General features: G+C 41.1%; 1 protein-coding gene across 1 annotated transcript in view; it reads right to left on the reverse strand.

Annotated features, from left to right (window-relative positions):
* Positions 1-16829, reverse strand: part of LOC311145613 (protein AHNAK2-like) — a gene marked incomplete at both ends in the record, with an annotated part of 21733 nt that extends 4904 nt beyond the window's left edge. Inside the window, one exon of the mRNA XM_084181890.1 lies at positions 16775-16829. Within this exon, the coding sequence (XP_084038016.1) occupies positions 16775-16829 (55 nt within the window). The remainder of the gene's footprint in view (positions 1-16774) is intronic.
* Positions 16830-17202: the final 373 nt, after the last annotated feature.

Here is a 17202-nt window from a genome sequence, read left to right on the forward strand (position 1 = left end):
GTAGTCATTGCGTGCTAGAATATAGCTCAGTATTTGAATTATCTATTTTATACAGTCATTATTGCTCATCTTTATCAAGGGTGTCAATACTTTCAGACCACACTGTAAAATAACGCGTTGTCAACCCTACTGGCTCTGATCTGGCCTACTCACTGAACACAAATACTGCATTTGTAAATGATGTCTGAGTGTTGGAGTGAGCCCTGTCTCTCCGTAATTTTTTTTTTTAACTAATCTTCGTGTGGTCTGGTTTGCAACCTCTTAAATGTAAAGTCCCCATATTTGCGGACCCTATTAGATTTTTTTTATTCAATTCAGTCTGGTATGTGAACGGTTGCCCATATCTGCAAAAGCAGGGTGTCTGCGGAAAGCTGAATATCTTGGCTTTTGATCGGTGCCTTAAAAGCTTTGGTGTGATTTACTACCATATATGGGCATATGAACTTACAAGGGCAGGCTGAGCCGATGACCTCATTTCAAGATGGCTGCTACCTACATTCCGGTTAGCGTTGTGAAGCATACACAAAATAAACAGGGAATACGTTGATACACACCGAAAGCCGGGACTCCACAGATCATGAGGATGTCTTATTTGTCTGCCTGTGACCTACCGTTATTGATCACCAGCCCCAAGAGTCAAAATGTTTATTTTACACAACGTTTTCACCAAAAAGCAAACATCTTACAAGGTATGCTTCGATTTGGTCTGTGTTTGAGCTACATGAGGGTTATCAAATTCATCCTTAGGTTGGTAGGAACAAATCTAGCCTATTGCCAATGTTATCTGATGATATATGACTTCATGGCAACATCGAATGTCCACCGAGTGACTATATCTTCGCGCATAAAAAATATGATGACGCCTGCTTACGCGTTGTAGGCAGCCATTACACAGGGGATTGGCTACTATGGCACCTTGACAGTCATGTAGCCAATGAGATAAGCTTTCCAGGGATATGCAGTTGACCTGGGTGGGACTAAGCAAGGCCTAGAACCTTTTATGCATACTGCAAATTATTGCTACCTGGCTCAGAGACGAGACGCACCGAGCACGCTACATTACATTGTAAACAGATTTCATCGATTTAATTTCATAACTTTAGCATAAAAGATGGCTTCTCAAGAAAAAAAGAAAAGAAAAATGTAAAAACTAAGAATATCGAACAGGAACCTAAAAAGAAAGCAGCTACGAATAAGTACACCGACATAGAAGCTTTGAATAAAATACTGGAGTCGGACACGTATCGGGAGCGATTTGGACAACAAGGATTTTGACTCGGCAGACGAAGATTGCTTTCCAGAAGGATTGGATCCACTTTTAGATCTGTAAGTAAATTATTTTCATGACTTTATACAGCTAATTTACGATATGTATTTCGTTTTTTATAAGATGTCTGCTTTTTGTGCTTTGGATTTAGTTTACATAGGCCTATGTAACAAGTAATTAAAATGTTATTGTCTACGTTTCATATTAGTTCACTGTTTGCTGTTCTAAGTTTCATCCTTGTAACTTTGGAGAGGCCACCAAACTCTCATGGCCATTGCTTATTTGTGGTTCTCACCTCTGCCTTTGTCTCCAAAGTGTTACTGTTCGCATTGTGTGTGTGCTTCACACCTATGTGAGTCACTATACAGATAAAGTTTAGGCTTGGTGTTTTTACTTTACAGTATTGTCGTTTTGTAAATTGAGTCAACTGTCATTTTGTGTGTCTTACAACAATATATCCCTTTATTTTATTCACCGCAGAGGATTTGGATGATGATGTTTGGGAGCCACCCCTCCCCAGCAAGCTCCCCCGCCGGTCAAGGTCTTCACCCCCACTGCTATGTCAATCACCCCGTCTGATGGTTCTACATCCACCACTCGACAAAGGCCCCACTCCTCTTCAACCACCCCAACTGCAGTTTCAATCAACCCATCTGATTGTTCTACATCCACTGTCATAGACCTCTTGAAAAATAAAATAGGGTCTTGTGGCACCATTCGACCTAACAGAATCGGTTTCCCCAAGACCAAGGTAAACGACATAACAAAGACAACCATACGTTGGATCAGGACTAACAAGCTTCTTTTTGTGAAATGGAAGGACACTAAGGAAGAAACCATGCTCACCACACAGCATAAGGCATTCAATAACGACCATGTCTCAAGGGGGGTGAAAAATGTAAATGGGACATGGGTGAGGAAGAATGTCTCCGTTTCTGTGAAGGACTACAATGCCAGCATGGGGGTGTCGACCTATCTGATGCTCTGGTAGGCTACTACCAGGTCCTCCACAAGACCAGGAAGTGGTATAAGACTTATTTTTACCACTTTGTAGACATTGCTACAGTAAATGCTTTCATGCTCCACAAGCAGATGGCCAAAGCAAAAGGTCAAACCCCTCTCTCCCAGTTGGCCTTCCAAGAGCAGCTGTTGTTGGAAATGGCTGAATTGGGGGCCCAAAGCAACCTCACAACCATCACAAGACCCCCCACTCAAGGTGAGTGCCACTATCCAACACACATGCCAAAAGACAAAAGGAAGAACTGCAAGCATTGCACAAAATACGGGGGGGAAAGGGGTGAAATGCCAGATCTTCTGTCCAAAATGCCAGTTCGCTTTTTGTTTCCTGGCAGAGAGGGACTGCTTCAAAGACTATCACGACATGTGGTCCTCTGTAGCTCAATTGGTAGAGCATGGCGCTTGTAACGCCAGGGTAGTGGGTTCGATCCCCGGGACCACCCATACGTAAAAATGTATGCACACATGACTGTAAGTCGCTTTGGATAAAAGTGTCTGCTAAATGGCATATTATATTATATTATGCACAAGCTACGGTGAAAGCGAAATCTAATCATCTACACCTGGGATGTAAAACGAACACGAATGCCATTTGTAAATAGTTCAGCTTATTTCTATTTTTGCACCTTTTTTAGTGAAGGAGATGTGTATAACCAAGTTTGTGTTTGATAAGACATTTATATATATATTTTTTAATGTATATCTGTTGCTTTTATATTGTTTTTGTAAACAGTTCATTTGTATGTGGGACCAATACATTGGATATGCCTAGGCTAAACGTTCAGGCACTTTGGAGAGGTTGAAAAAACACTTGGATATCCCCAGTATGTCCCCCAACACCACCACAATGTTTGAGAGAGGTTGGGGTTGTAGAAATTTAGTTTTTATATTGAGTAATAACTTTTAGGCACATCCAGTGTGCAAAAACAGTGCAATTACCACAATTGGACACTTTGGAAAGGTTGAAAGGACACTTGAATATACCCCTTTCACACCTGAACAAAAGGAACACCTATGTGAGAATGCTATTCATTGACTACAGCTCAGCGTTCAACATCATAGTGCCCTCAAAGCTCATCACTAAGCTAAGGACCCTGGGACTAAACACCTCCCTCTGCCATTGGATCCTGGACTTCCCGACGGTCCGCCCCCAGGTGGTAAGGGTAGGTAACAACACATCTGCCATGCTGATCCTCAACACGGGGGCCCATCAGGGATGCGTGCTCAGTCCCCTCCTGTACTCCCTGTTCACTCATGACTGCATGGCCAGGCACGACTCCGACACCATCATTAAGTTTGCCGATGACACAACAGTGGTAGGCCTGATCACCGACAACAACGAGACAGCCAATAGGGAGGAGGTCAGAGACCTGGCCGTGTGGTGCCAGGACAACAACCTCTACCTCAACGTGATCAAGACAAAGGAGATGATTGTGGACTACAGGAAAAAGAAGAGGACCGAGTACGCCCCCATTCTCATCGACGGGGCTGTAGTGGAGCAGGTTGAGAGCTTCAAGTTCCTTGGCATCCACATCACCAAACTAACATGGTCAAAGCACACCAAGACAGTCGTGAAGGGGGCACGACAAAACATATTCCCCCTAAGGAGACTGAAAAGATTTGGCAAGGGTCCTCAGATCCTCAAAAGGTTCTACAGCTGCACCATCGAGAGCATCCTGACTGGTTGCATCACCGCCAGGTATGGCAACTGCTCAGCCTCCGACCGCAAGGCACTACAGAGGGTAGTGCGTACGGCCCTGTACATCACGGGTGCCAAGCTTCCTGCAATCCAGGACCTCCATACCAGGTGGTGTCAGAGGAAGTCCCTAAAAATTGTCAAAGACTCCAGCCACCCTAGTCATAGACTGTTCTCTCTGCTACCGCACGGCAAGCGGTACCGGAGCGCCAAGTCTAGGTCCAAGAGGCATCTAAACAGCTTCTACCCCCAAGCCATAAGACTCCTGAACATCTAATCAAATGGCTACCCAGACTATTTGCATTGCCCCCCCCCCCCCCTTTTAAGCTGCTGCTACTCTCTGTTTATTATCTATGCATAGTCACTTTAATAACTCTACCCACATGTACAGTTGAAGTCGGAAGTTTACATACACTTAGGTTGGAGTCATTAAAACTCGTTTTTCAACCACTCCACACATTTCTTGTTAACAAACTATAGTTTTGGGAAGTTGGTTAGGACATCTACTTTGTGCATGACACAAGTAATTTTTCCAACAATTGTTTACAGACAGATTATTTCACTTATAATTCACTGTATCACAATTCTAGTGGGTCAGAAGTTTACATACACTAAGTTGACTGTCCCTTTAAACAGCTTGGAAAATTCCAGAAAATTATGTCATGGCTTTAGAAGCTTCTGATAGGCTAACTGACATCATTTGAGTCAATTGGAGGTGTACCTGTGGATGTATTTCAAGGCCTACCTTCAAACTCAGTGCCTCTTTGCTTGACATCATGGGAAAATCAAAAGAAATCAGCCAAGACCTCAGAAAAAAATTTGTAGACCTCCACAAGTTTGGTTCATCCTTGAGAGACATTTCCAAACACCTGAAGGTACCACGTTCATCTGTACAAACAATAGTACGCAAGTATAAATACCATGGGACCACGCAGCCGTCATACCGCTCAGGAAGGAGACGCGTTCTGTCTCCTAGAGATGAATGTAGTCGGAAGTTTGCACACACCTTAGCCAAATACATTTAAACTCAGTTTTTCACAATTCCTGACATTTAATCCTAGTAAAAATTCCCTGTCTTAGGTCAGTTAGGATCACCACTTTATTTTAAGAATGTGAAATGTCAGAATAATAGTAGAGAGAACGATTTAATTCAGCTTTTATTTCTTTCATCACATTCCCAGTGGGTCAGAAGTCTACATACACTCAATTAGTATTTGGTAGCATTGCCTTTAAATTGTTTAACTTGGTTCAAACGTTTCGGGTAGCCTTCCACAAGCTTCCCACAATAAGTTAGGTGAATTTTGCCCCATTCTTCCTGACAGAGCTGGTGTAACTGAGTCAGGTTTGTAGGCCTCCTTGCTTGCACACACTTTTTCAGTTCTGCCCACACATTTTCTATAGGACAGAGGTCAGGGCTTTGTGATGGCCACTCCAATACCTTGCCTTTGTTGTACTTAAGCCATTTTGCAGATGTTGCTTCAATTTATCCACATACTTTTCCTTCCTCATGATGCCATCTATTTTGTGAAGTGCACCAGTCCCTCCTGCAGCAAAGCACCCCCACAGCATGATGCTGCCACCCCCGTGCTTCACGGTTGGGATGGTGTTCTTCGGCTTGCAAGGTACCCCCTTTTTCCTCCAAACATAACGATGGTCATTATGGCCAAACAGTTCTATTTTTGTTTCATCAGACCATAGGACATTTCTCCAAAAAGTACGATCTTTGTCCCCATGTGCAGTTGCAAACCGTAGTCTGGCTTTTTTTGAAGGTTTTGGAGCAGTGGCTTCTTCCTTGCTGAGCGGACTTTCAGGCTATGTCGATATAGGACTCGTTTTACTGTGGAAGTAGATACTTCTGTACCTGTTTCCTCCAGCATCTTCACAAGGTCCTTTGCTGTTGTTCTGGGATTGATTTGCACTTTTCGCACCAAGGTACGTTCATCTCTAGGAGACAGAACGCGTCTCCTTCCTGAGCGGTATGATGGCTGTGTGGTCCCATGGTGTTTATACTTGCGTACTATTGTTTGTACAGATGAACGTGGTACCTTCAGGCATTTGGAAATTGCTCCCAAGGATGAACCAGACCTGTAGAGGTCTACAATATTTTTTCTGAGGTCTTGGCTGATTTCTTTAGATTTTTCCCATGATGTCAAGCAAAGAGGCACTGAGTTTGAAGGTAGGCCTTGAAATACATCCACAGGTACACCTCCAATTGACTCAAATTATGTCAATTACCCTATCAGAAGCTTCTAAAGCCATGACATAATTTTCTGGAATTGTGATACAGTGAATTATAAGTTAAATAATCTGTCTGTAAACAATTGTTGGAAAAATTACTTGTGTCATGCACTAAGTAGATGTCCTAACCGACTTGCCAAAACTATAGTTTGTTAACAAGAAATGTGTGGAGTGGTTGAAAAATGAGTTTTAATGACTCCAACCTAAGTGTATGTAAACTTCCGACTTCAACTGTACATAGCCACGGGAAGTAGGGGTGCTGAGGGTGCTGCAGCATCCCCTGTAAAACCAGGAATAGAAAATGTATTTCACAAAAGTAATGCACTGGGCCTTTACTAGTCCTCTATTAGCAGACCAATATAGCCTTCTGTAGCTCAGGAAAAAACTCTGCCCCTCAGTAATAGAAGCCATCAAAGTGTCTGCTAAATGGCCATCACTACTAGTACGTTTGCTTTTCCAACACAGGTGCAGCCAAAGCTAATCCAAGCACATGAGAACAATGTCATAAAGAAATTCTTATATATAGAGGGCTTACCTGAAGGAAAAATCTCACCCTCTAAGATACAGTAGCAACCTGCTTTATCCTGTTAATAATGCCTCACCAGATTCCACTGTGGACCAACAGACTGCATGAAACTGCCAACATAGCTGTTGTGTTTTTGCTCCCAAGAGAGTGAGTGACCAGCCTCTGATGGACATATAAGGGTGGATACGGCCTTCTAATCTAGATCAATCTTGTAACAGTATGAGTAACACAGGAGGAGACAGTCTGCCAAATCCTAGGATTGGAGAGTTACAAATCATATTTTAAGTTAATTCTCAGAAAGGTGTTGATGTTCTCCAACAAATGTCAATTGACCTTATTTCTGTCTGTGTATTATAACCTTTTCCCCTCCTACAAGGGATGTACACTGCAGCTATGAATAGAAAAACAATGTAAAGATTATTTTCTTTAGTCATTTCCACTCATCTCACATTATTTACACACATTTTTCTTCAGATTGAATGATTATCAGTATCTGTACATGATCAGAGGGGAGGGTAATGCTGGAGAGGGTCATCAGTGTTCTCTCAGGAACAAGGGAACTCTACATGTGTGGGCTGAACAGAATTGGATGCTTAAAATCAATTTGTTCCCTTTATAACTATCAAAATGCTAATGGTAGAGAGAGATTGATTTGTACACTATAAAGCAGTGTCCCCTCCTAAGAGAATTCCTCTCTCAGGATAATTGATTTATTGTGGTATGAAGCCGAACAATCCTACAAATTGATATCTCAATCGAAAAAAATACCAGAAAATGCTGATGTTCATGTTATATTCTATTTCCTTTGCAGAGGCTTGCATATATTCCTGTACCTGAGACTGGCACTAAACGTGGAGAGACTCCTTACTCAAATATTTGTCATATGGGTGCTGCAGAAAGGTGATACGGTGACACACACTATTTACCAAATTATCCACATTAATTCACTTTCTGCCCTACTTTATGTTAGGTGTCCCTACAAAATGTGTTGACATAGTAATTGCATACTGAATGGCAGGTGTAATTAGTTACACAGTTTTACAATGTGGTTGGTGTGATTGCACACACAAATATATTTATTGCATGCTTTAGATTTGCCAACAATCTCTCCCTCACTGTACAAGATAAAAAAAGGTCCCCTCAATGTTCAAGTTTATTTACAAATCTCTGAATTTGTGCAAGTCACAAATAGGTATAACAGTTGTATAAGTACTCTATAACAATGTCTAACCACATCATACATGATAATGTAATTACTGTGTAAAACAGTGACAATAATATATAGTGGGACCCAATAATGAATTCTGCATTCCATCAGGTAAAACCATAAGTCAATGGCAGTTCAAGGACAGGACTCGTGCTGTCAGCACATCTCTGCTCTGTTTGTGCTCTACTGTTCAGGACCCAAAACACATTAGTCTAAGTGACTATTACTGTTATAACAGTGAAAGTGCAGCACATTGTGAAGATGTTACAAAACAGTACAGGGAATATGTTGGAACATTTCATAGAGCTAATCTTGCATGACTCATGTTGGGTGCAACTGCACCATTGTCTTTGGGTGTGGTCACTCTCAAGGCCACGTCTAGCTAGGTAAATACCTGTCAATTTGTGTAAAAATCACCCTGATTAACTCTTTAGTATTATCCCAGTTTACCTATTTGCTTATGGTCTTGCCTACGCCTAGCGAACAGTTTTTTAAATTATGTGAGAAAAAAATATTCAATTTTATTTGGAACGGCAAGCCAGACAAAATTAAAAGGCCCTATTTATATAATGAATATGAATTCGGAGGACAGAAATGATTAAATATTAAAGCATTAGACCTATCACTAAAAGCTTCAGTCATACAAAATGTATACTTAAATCCGAACTGGTTCTCAAGCAAATTAGTAAGATTGTCTCACCCAATGTTCAAGAATGGCCTTTTTCCCTTTATTCAGATTATAACAACTCATTTTCAGTTATTTGAAAAGGAAATCATCTCCCAAATATCACTATTTCTAAAACAAGCCATAGAAAGTTGGTTGCAATTTCAATTTAATCCTCCAGAAACGACAGAACAAATAATGCAACAAATATTGTGGTTAAATTCAAATATACTAATTGACAAAAAACCTTTATTATTTGACAGAATGTTTTAAAAAGGTATAATCTTCGTAAATGATATCATTGGTAGGACTGGTGGAGTTATGTCGCACATGCTGCTAACAAAAACATATGGAAATGTCTGCTCTACCCAAAATTACAACCAAATAATTGCAGCCTTACTGCAAAAGTGGAAGAGGAAAGTGGAAGGGGGAGAAAGTAAGGAACTTGTCTGTCGGCCTTGCATTAAAGAACATAATTGGTTAAGGAAAACTGTGATAAATAAAAAAGTATATCAGTTTCACTTAAGGACCAAAGGATTGACAGCCGTCCCATATAGATTGCAAAATAGTTGGGAAGAGATTTTTGACGTACCGATCCCATGGCATAGTGTTTATGAACTGACACGCAAAACGACACCGGATTCAAAAATTTGAATCTTTCAATTTAAATTATTATATCAAATTCTTGCTACCAATAGAATGTTATTTATATGGAGGATACAATCTTCCCAGCTCTGCAGACTTTGCTGTGAAGAGACAGAATCATTAGATCATTTGTTTTGGTTCTGTCCATTTGTAGCTTGTTTTTGGACACAGGTCCAGGAATGGCTAAAGGATTGCAATATTTACCTGGAGCTAACCTTGCAGATAGCATTACTGGGTGATCTGAAAAGTCATAGTCAATCGATCAATAATATAATAATACTTTTAGCAAAAATGTTTATTTTTAATTCACAATCTGTAGAAGCAATGAGAATAGAAAGGTTCAGAACTTTTGTAAAACATCACAGTACGGTTGAAATATATATGGCAAATAGAAATCCTATATGGATGGTGTTAAGAGATAGATGGGAGGTATTGAATGGAGTTGATGGATGGGACTAATAACAAATAACAACAAATAATAACAAGATAACTAATAATGTAAGCATACTGTGTCCATAATAAGTATATGGGTTGTATGTTGGGAGCTTTTGGGAAAGAGCACAGTTAGAAAGAAATGGCATATAGAAGCAAACCGGATGGACATCATGAAAATGAGCGGAGAGGTTGAGAGTAGAAGTTCAGGAGCAAAAACAAATAAAATAGAATTATTGTAAAATTGACTGTGTCCATAAGGGGTAGATGGTAAGTATAGGCTGGAAGTAGAGGCCTGTGCATTGTTGTTCACTAATTTACCCCAAGTAGGGAAAGGATGGCGGGGTTGAAAAGTAATAAAGGGGAGTATACAGTGGGGAAAAAAAGTATTTAGTCAGCCACCAACTGTGCAAGTTCTCCCACTTAAAAATATGAGAGAGGCCTGTAATTTTCATCATAGGTACACGTCAACTATCACAGACAAATTTAGATTTTTTTTCTCCAGAAAATCACATTGTAGGATTTTTAATGAATTTATTTGCAAATTATGGTGGAAAATAAGTATTTGGTCACCTACAAACAAGCAAGATTTCTGGCTCTCACAGACCTGCAACTTCTTCTTTAAGAGGCTCCTCTGTCCTCCACTCGTTACCTGTATTAATGGCACCTGTTTTGAAGTTGTTATCAGTATAAAAGACACCTGTCCACAACCTCAAACAGTCACACTCCAAACTCCACTATGGCCAAGACCAAAGAGCTGTCAAAGGACACCAGAAACAAAATAGTAGACCTGCACCAGGCTGGGAAGACTGAATCTGCAATAGGTAAGCAGCTTGGTTTGAAGAAATCAACTGTGGGAGCAATTATTAGGAAATGGAAGACATACAAGATCACTGATAATCTCCCTCGATCTGGGGCTCCACGCAAGATCTCACCCCGTGGGGTCAAAATGATCACAAGAACGGTGAGCAAAAATCCCAGAACCACACGGGGGGGCCTAGTGAATGACCTGCAGAGAGCTGGGACCAAAGTAACAAAGCCTACCATCAGTAACACACTACGCCGCCAGGGACTCAAATCCTGCAGTGCAAGACGTGTCCCCCTGCTTAAGCCAGTACATGTCCAGGCCCGTCTGAAGTTTGCTAGAGTGCATTTGGATGATCCAGAAGAGGATTTGGGAGAATGTCATATGGTCAGATGAAACCAAAATATAACTTTTTGGTAAAAACTCAACTCGTCGTGTTTGGAGGACAAAGAATGCTGAGTTGCATCCAAAGAACACCATACCTACTCTGAAGCATGGGGGTGGAAACATCATGCTTTGGGGCTGTTTTTCTGCAAAGGGACCAGGACGACTGATCCGTGTAAAGGAAAGAATGAATGGGGCCATGTATCGTGAGATTTTGAGTGAAAACCTCCTTCCATCAGCAAGGGCATTGAAGATGAAACGTGGCTGGGTCTTTCAGCATGACAATGATCCCAAACACACCGCCCGGGCAACGAAGAAGTGGCTTCGTAAGAATCATTTCAAGGTCCTGGAGTGGCCTAGCCAGTCTCCAGATCTCAACCCCATAGAAAATCTTTGGAGGGAGTTGAAAGTCTGTGTTGCCCAGCGACAGCCCCAAAACATCACTGCTCTAGAGGAGATCTGCATGGAGGAATGGGCCAAAATACCAGCAACAGTGTGTGAAAACCTTGTGAAGACTTACAGAAAACGTTTGACCTGTGTCATTGCCAACAAAGGGTATATAACAAAGTATTGAGAAACTTTTGTTATTGACCAAATACTTATTTTCCACCATAATTTGCAAATAAATTCATAAAAAATCCTACAATGTGATTTTCTGGATTTTTTTCCCTCATTTTGTCTGTCATAGTTGACATGTACCTATAATGAAATGTACAGGCCTCTCTCATCTTTTTAAGTGGGAGAACTTGCACAATTGGTGGCTGACTAAATACTTTTTTTCCCCACTGTATATATAAAAAAACATGGGGGATTGGAAGTGATGCAGACAATTACATTGATAGAAGTTACAATCTATCTGCAATATTAAGCTGATCTACCCCCAGAAAAAAAAGAGAAAAAAAAGAAACCTACTACAGCATACATTATCAACCAACTTCTCTCTGAACATAACCAGCGACCCATGGCCACTTTTACAACCATTAGAGTTTGTTTTTATCCTCATAGGCCCTGCACCTGGGAGGACCCTGAGCTCATTAGCCAAACTCATACATGTCCCTCGTTTACAGAGGAGCAAGGCATGATTCCTACCCAATTTGTATAAGAGACAGAAGCTCCTTCTGGGGGGTGGCTTGTTTGATAGCCAAATTATAATCTTACTTCAGCCACAGGAGGGAAAAAAACTAAACTGGATTTTCCCCATGGATTATGTGGACATGGGACTGTGATCCCGCATTCTTTCAATCGAGCAGGCCAGAACATGAATTGATACTCACCTAACGTGATAGGAGTTTCATTCAACTATCAGAATTTGTCCCATTCCCACAGGATGCGCTCCCAATATGATTTTAAAAAATAGCCCCACAGGGAGGAGTCATAAAGATACTGAAGACGGTACATGTCAATGCATGGATTGAAAAAGCAAACAATAAGTGAACATCCATCCTCTAATGGGACCAGTACTGCTTACCACCACTTCTATGCAGAGGGGCAAAGTACAATAATATGTCTATAAAAGTTAGCAATATTCCCCAGACGGTCTATAAGAGATTGTCAATGTCTATGGTGTTTAATTGATGATATAATGGATGATACCTTAAATGGACTTTCAATGGGCTTTAATGCTAAGTGGACCACCTATGGGCTCCCGAGTGGCGCAGCGGTCTAAGCACTGCATCTCAGTGCTTGAGGCGTCACTACAGACCCCCTGTTTTTCGATTCCAGGCTGTATCACAACCGGCTGTGATTGGGAGTCCCATAGGGCGGCGCACAATTGACCCAGCGTCGTCCGGGTTTGGCCGGTGTAGGCCGTCATTGTAAATAAGAATTTGTTCTTAACTGACTTGCCTAGTTAAATAATAATAATTTTTGCCCCACCTTGGCTTCTGTCCCCCCCAGACCTAGGAATTCACTTTCCTCTTGAACCTGTACCCAAGTACATCACTTTTTGTGCAAAAGTATGACACTTTAAACACTGGTATACCATACACCCCCGCAGCCCACGCAGTGCTGGGGGGCCACGAGCTCTGGGGGCCCTCCCTGGAGGTCGGGCCCCTTCCCCAGATAGCATATGAACACGTCATAAGCAATGCCAAAATATTTAGAAATAAAGGACATTAGCTTTAAAACTGCACAATTTTATCTAAGCCTCATGGCAAAATGTGTAGAATTGCAGGAAATGTGCTTTAAAACAGCAGCATTTTCTCTCTGCCCCATGTCCACCCAGTGTGCCTTTCAAAGTGGTGTAAGGTAGCTAAACCTCACAGATACTCTTACAAACAGGCCTGTTTCCAAAAATCATTAAGTCAGTATAGATTTACCAAACACAGGCAAAACAAAGATGCTCTTCACCATCTTTGGAAAAGTAAGATAGGGTTAAAGGCACTTAGAGTTGTTTGGTTAATGGCCCAAATGGCTTTATCTAAACAGTTTTTGGAAGAGAAAAGACAAAGGGCAGTTCATGTTTTAGTACTATGAATCCTGCCAGATTGTGTTAGAGAATACCATTGAGATGATATGGATTGCATTAAAGGCCCAATACAGCCATTTATATATCGAATATTGTCTGGTTAACAATTAAGTACCTTACCGTAATAGGTTTCCATTCAAATGGTCAAAAAGAAACAAAAATAGGTTTTTAGCAAAACACTTTCTCAAGCAAGAATTTTGCTCGGACTGTCTGGGAGTGGTCTGAATGGGGAGGGGAAAACCTGAAAACTAACCAGAGTTTTGGAACTCTTTTTGTTATTGGTCTATTAAAGAGACATTACGGAACTTTGGCGACTAGGTAGGCCTAAGTATTTTTTAAACCTCCCGCTTTGGGCTGGATGTGTCAATGTGTAGTTCCTACATGCATAATTTATTAACAGAATTACTGTCTTACATCAATTAGCCATGAAATCCCTAGTTTGAAAGGGACTGTTTTCTGGAAGCTGTATGGTGCCATTTTGAGTACTGCAGCTCCTTAGCAATTCGAGTTCTAGCCAATGAGCTTCAGCCCCTCGCCATTTGAGTGACAGCTAGCAAGATGCACATTGACGAGTTGCACGGTGAAAGAAGGCTGGTGCTACTTTCAGAACGACTGGCTAAAAAGTATGCACATTTTCCAGAAAGTCTCTTTAACCTTTTACTGCAGTGGGCTAAATCAGGGTCACACAGAGTGTTTCTTGGTAGTCTTAAACAAATCTACTTTGAAACAAAAGTATACACCTCACACACATGGTTATGGGCTTAAAACACCTGTACCATGTCAGATATAGAGTTGAAATGTATTACATTTTGAGTTTGCATCCCAATATTACACTTTATATACATGACATAGAAACACTGGATTTTCGGCGTGTTTTTGAAATAATGTTTTAATTATGAAATCATGAAAAATATTAATAACATTCTACCCATGAGGCCACTAGGTAATTTGACTGAAGGAAAGGGGTACCTTATTTACCGCCTGGTGATGTCACCAGGCAAGGAGGAACTCTTCCCATGCAAAACCTGCTGATTAGAAGGTCCTGTGTAGATTGTATTTTCATCCAGCAACTATCAGGAAATAACACTGATAATTTTTTCCCACACTTTTACAGTTAGTTTCATCAGAAAAACTGCATTTTGATTGGACTGGGCCTTTAAAGTTCCAATGCAGTAATTTTTATCAAGATATCAAATAATTTCTGGGTAACAATTAAGTACTTTTGATTGTTTTCAATTAAAATGGTCAACAATAAACAAAAATAGTTTCTTAGCAAAGAGCACAGTGCAGTCAAAAACATGATTTTTCTGTGTTTTATATATATTTCTATGAGGTTGGAATAATACTGTGAAATTGTGAAAATTATGATAATGCACCTTTAGTGTAAGAGCTGTTTGAAAAGACCGCCTAACCTTTCAGCCTGTCGTCAGGGATGTAGCTCAGTTGGTAGAGCATGGCGTTTGCAACGCCAGGGTTGTGGGTTCGATTCCCACGAGGGGCCAGTATGAAAAAAAATGTATGCACTCACTAACTGTAAGTCGCTCTGGATAAGAGCGTCTGCTAAATGACTAAAATGTAAATGTAAATGTTTTGGTGGGATGGAGTTTTGGCCTACCTGGTGACATCACCAGATAATAGACCAATAAGAAAGAGAGTTCCAAACCAATAACTGCTAGTTTTCAGTTTCCCCCTCCCCACTCAGACCACTCTCAGACAGTCCTAGCAACATTTCTTGCTTGAGAAATGTATATAATAATAAATAATAATATTATGCCATTTAAGAAGCTATTTTTGTTTATTTTTTACCATTTTAACCAGTTAAATGTAACTAAATGAAATCGAAAATGTAATATATGTAATCCCCAAAAGTAATTATTTATCATGAGAGGGCCATAAACAATAACTAGTAATGCTGCATACTCCAAGAAAGGTAAACATTTCACCTTTCTGGTAAAAAATTGTTATAAATTGCTAGGGTGTAGTCACTGTTGCCGACACAAGCTCAAGTACACAGTACAAATATGATAAAAATATTAAATGTATGTATTTCCTTTTCAACAAAACTGTATGAATAAGGCATGAAATGACATGTATAGGCTTTCTAAATAGAGTATAATCAAATTATAAAACGACTAACTATAAGAATTCACCTTCCTTCTTTTCTAAAGGTCTCTCTTGATCAAAACATCTGCCCCCATGGCTGTGAACGTCTCACAGAGCTCTAGCTTGGCTTCCTGAACTCGTTAACAACTTGCCTTTCATCTCATATTAATAGTGTCCGTCTATGTTTTTTGTTTAAAATCTATGAATTCTATCTCAGAATGTGCTACAGCGATGAAACCACTCTGTTCTGCTGCGCTACGGTGTAAGGACTGCAGGCATATGCATTGTTAGGTTTCAGCCAGGAGTTGATGGACAGTCGGAAGAGCGAATGAAATGGTAGGAGGGACATCCCAGCTTCAAGTGGTGTCAGATTTCACATCCTGCTTTACACAGGCAAAGGAGCCTTACTCCTGTGTCCACGAGAATCAGGGATACCGCTCAATGCAAGACATTTCGATCTATGGTGTCCACAGATCCATTTATAAGCGAAAATGTCGGTCGGAACCGGTACCAGAACCACGCAGGTTCCCAAAACAGGGGACTTTACATCTAAGAGGTTTTAAATTGAAAACAATCACAGTAAGGTACTTAATTGTTACCCAGAAATGAATTGATATTGACATAAAAACGGCTGCATTGGACCTTTTTAAATGCAAATGAATGGAATTATTTAAGTCAAGAGAATAGGCAAAAATAAACATTATTTGAACACGTCAATGACCCAAGAGGTTCGTTTGTAAAAATCTAAGAACAATGTTTTTCTTTAGATGCTAGATTTGTGGACAAAGGCCATTGCTAACATTGGAAAGGCACAACATATTCTGTAACCATAAAGAAAGTTTTGTTATCACAATTTCAATTAAAGATAACCTAAATTACTTCTTAACCTTTCAACAAAATGCTTGCAAAACTGAATACATTTTAGATAGTTCAAGCAAACATGGGCTATGATACAAACTCTCAAATGAGTTCATCCTCCAGAATTTGCTTGTTTACATTGTGAATGACAGATTGCACTCATATTTTGATACATTCTGCCTGGGCTCTCGGTTAATGACTATACACCAGGAAAAAGTACATCAACTTATGTAAACACATCAAGCGCATCCCTATGAAGTAGTCTCACCCAGGCAACACACTGCAGACACACCCATCCACACACTGCAGGCAGGCAAGCAGCAGGTCAGTAGCATGACTCAGCGCTCTGCTCTCAGCAGCACCAGCCTCCCAACACACTCACTCACTCACACAGCTCTGCTGAGCTCTAGTGCTAAATCAGGGAATAGTTTAGGACCACATAGAAACAGAGAGAGGGATGCCCACCCGTGCCCGGCGAGCCGTGCCAGTTGGGGAAGGCCAGGTGGAAACAGTCGCACATGTTGTCAGTCCACCGGGGTCCTGGGAGGGAGAGGGGGTCCTGTCCTAGGACAGGTGGTCGACAGCGCAGCGGCCCGGGCTGCTGATGAGCTCTGGCGGCTTCCCTGTCCTGGAGTGGCTGGAGCTGCAGCCTCTGCCTCAAACTGCCTCCTCTCAGTCAGTCACAGCAAGGAGGGAGGCAAGAGTCGCAGGACCAGATAGAGAGGAGAGTGAGTGAGGGAACAAGCAACGCGTGAGAGAGGGACTTCTGCAGCATCCACGCTCAGAGCAGTCCACACTGGAGTGAGGCAGGGCTCTCCTAATCTCTCCTGTAAACATAGACCTTCAGAGCAGCACGCTAACTGAATTATGGGAGGGCTGCCCCCCCACCCTCC

Source organism: Coregonus lavaretus (assembly GCF_964263955.1).
Source record: "Coregonus lavaretus genome assembly, chromosome: 18".
NCBI classification, from domain to species: Eukaryota; Metazoa; Chordata; class Actinopteri; order Salmoniformes; family Salmonidae; genus Coregonus; species Coregonus lavaretus.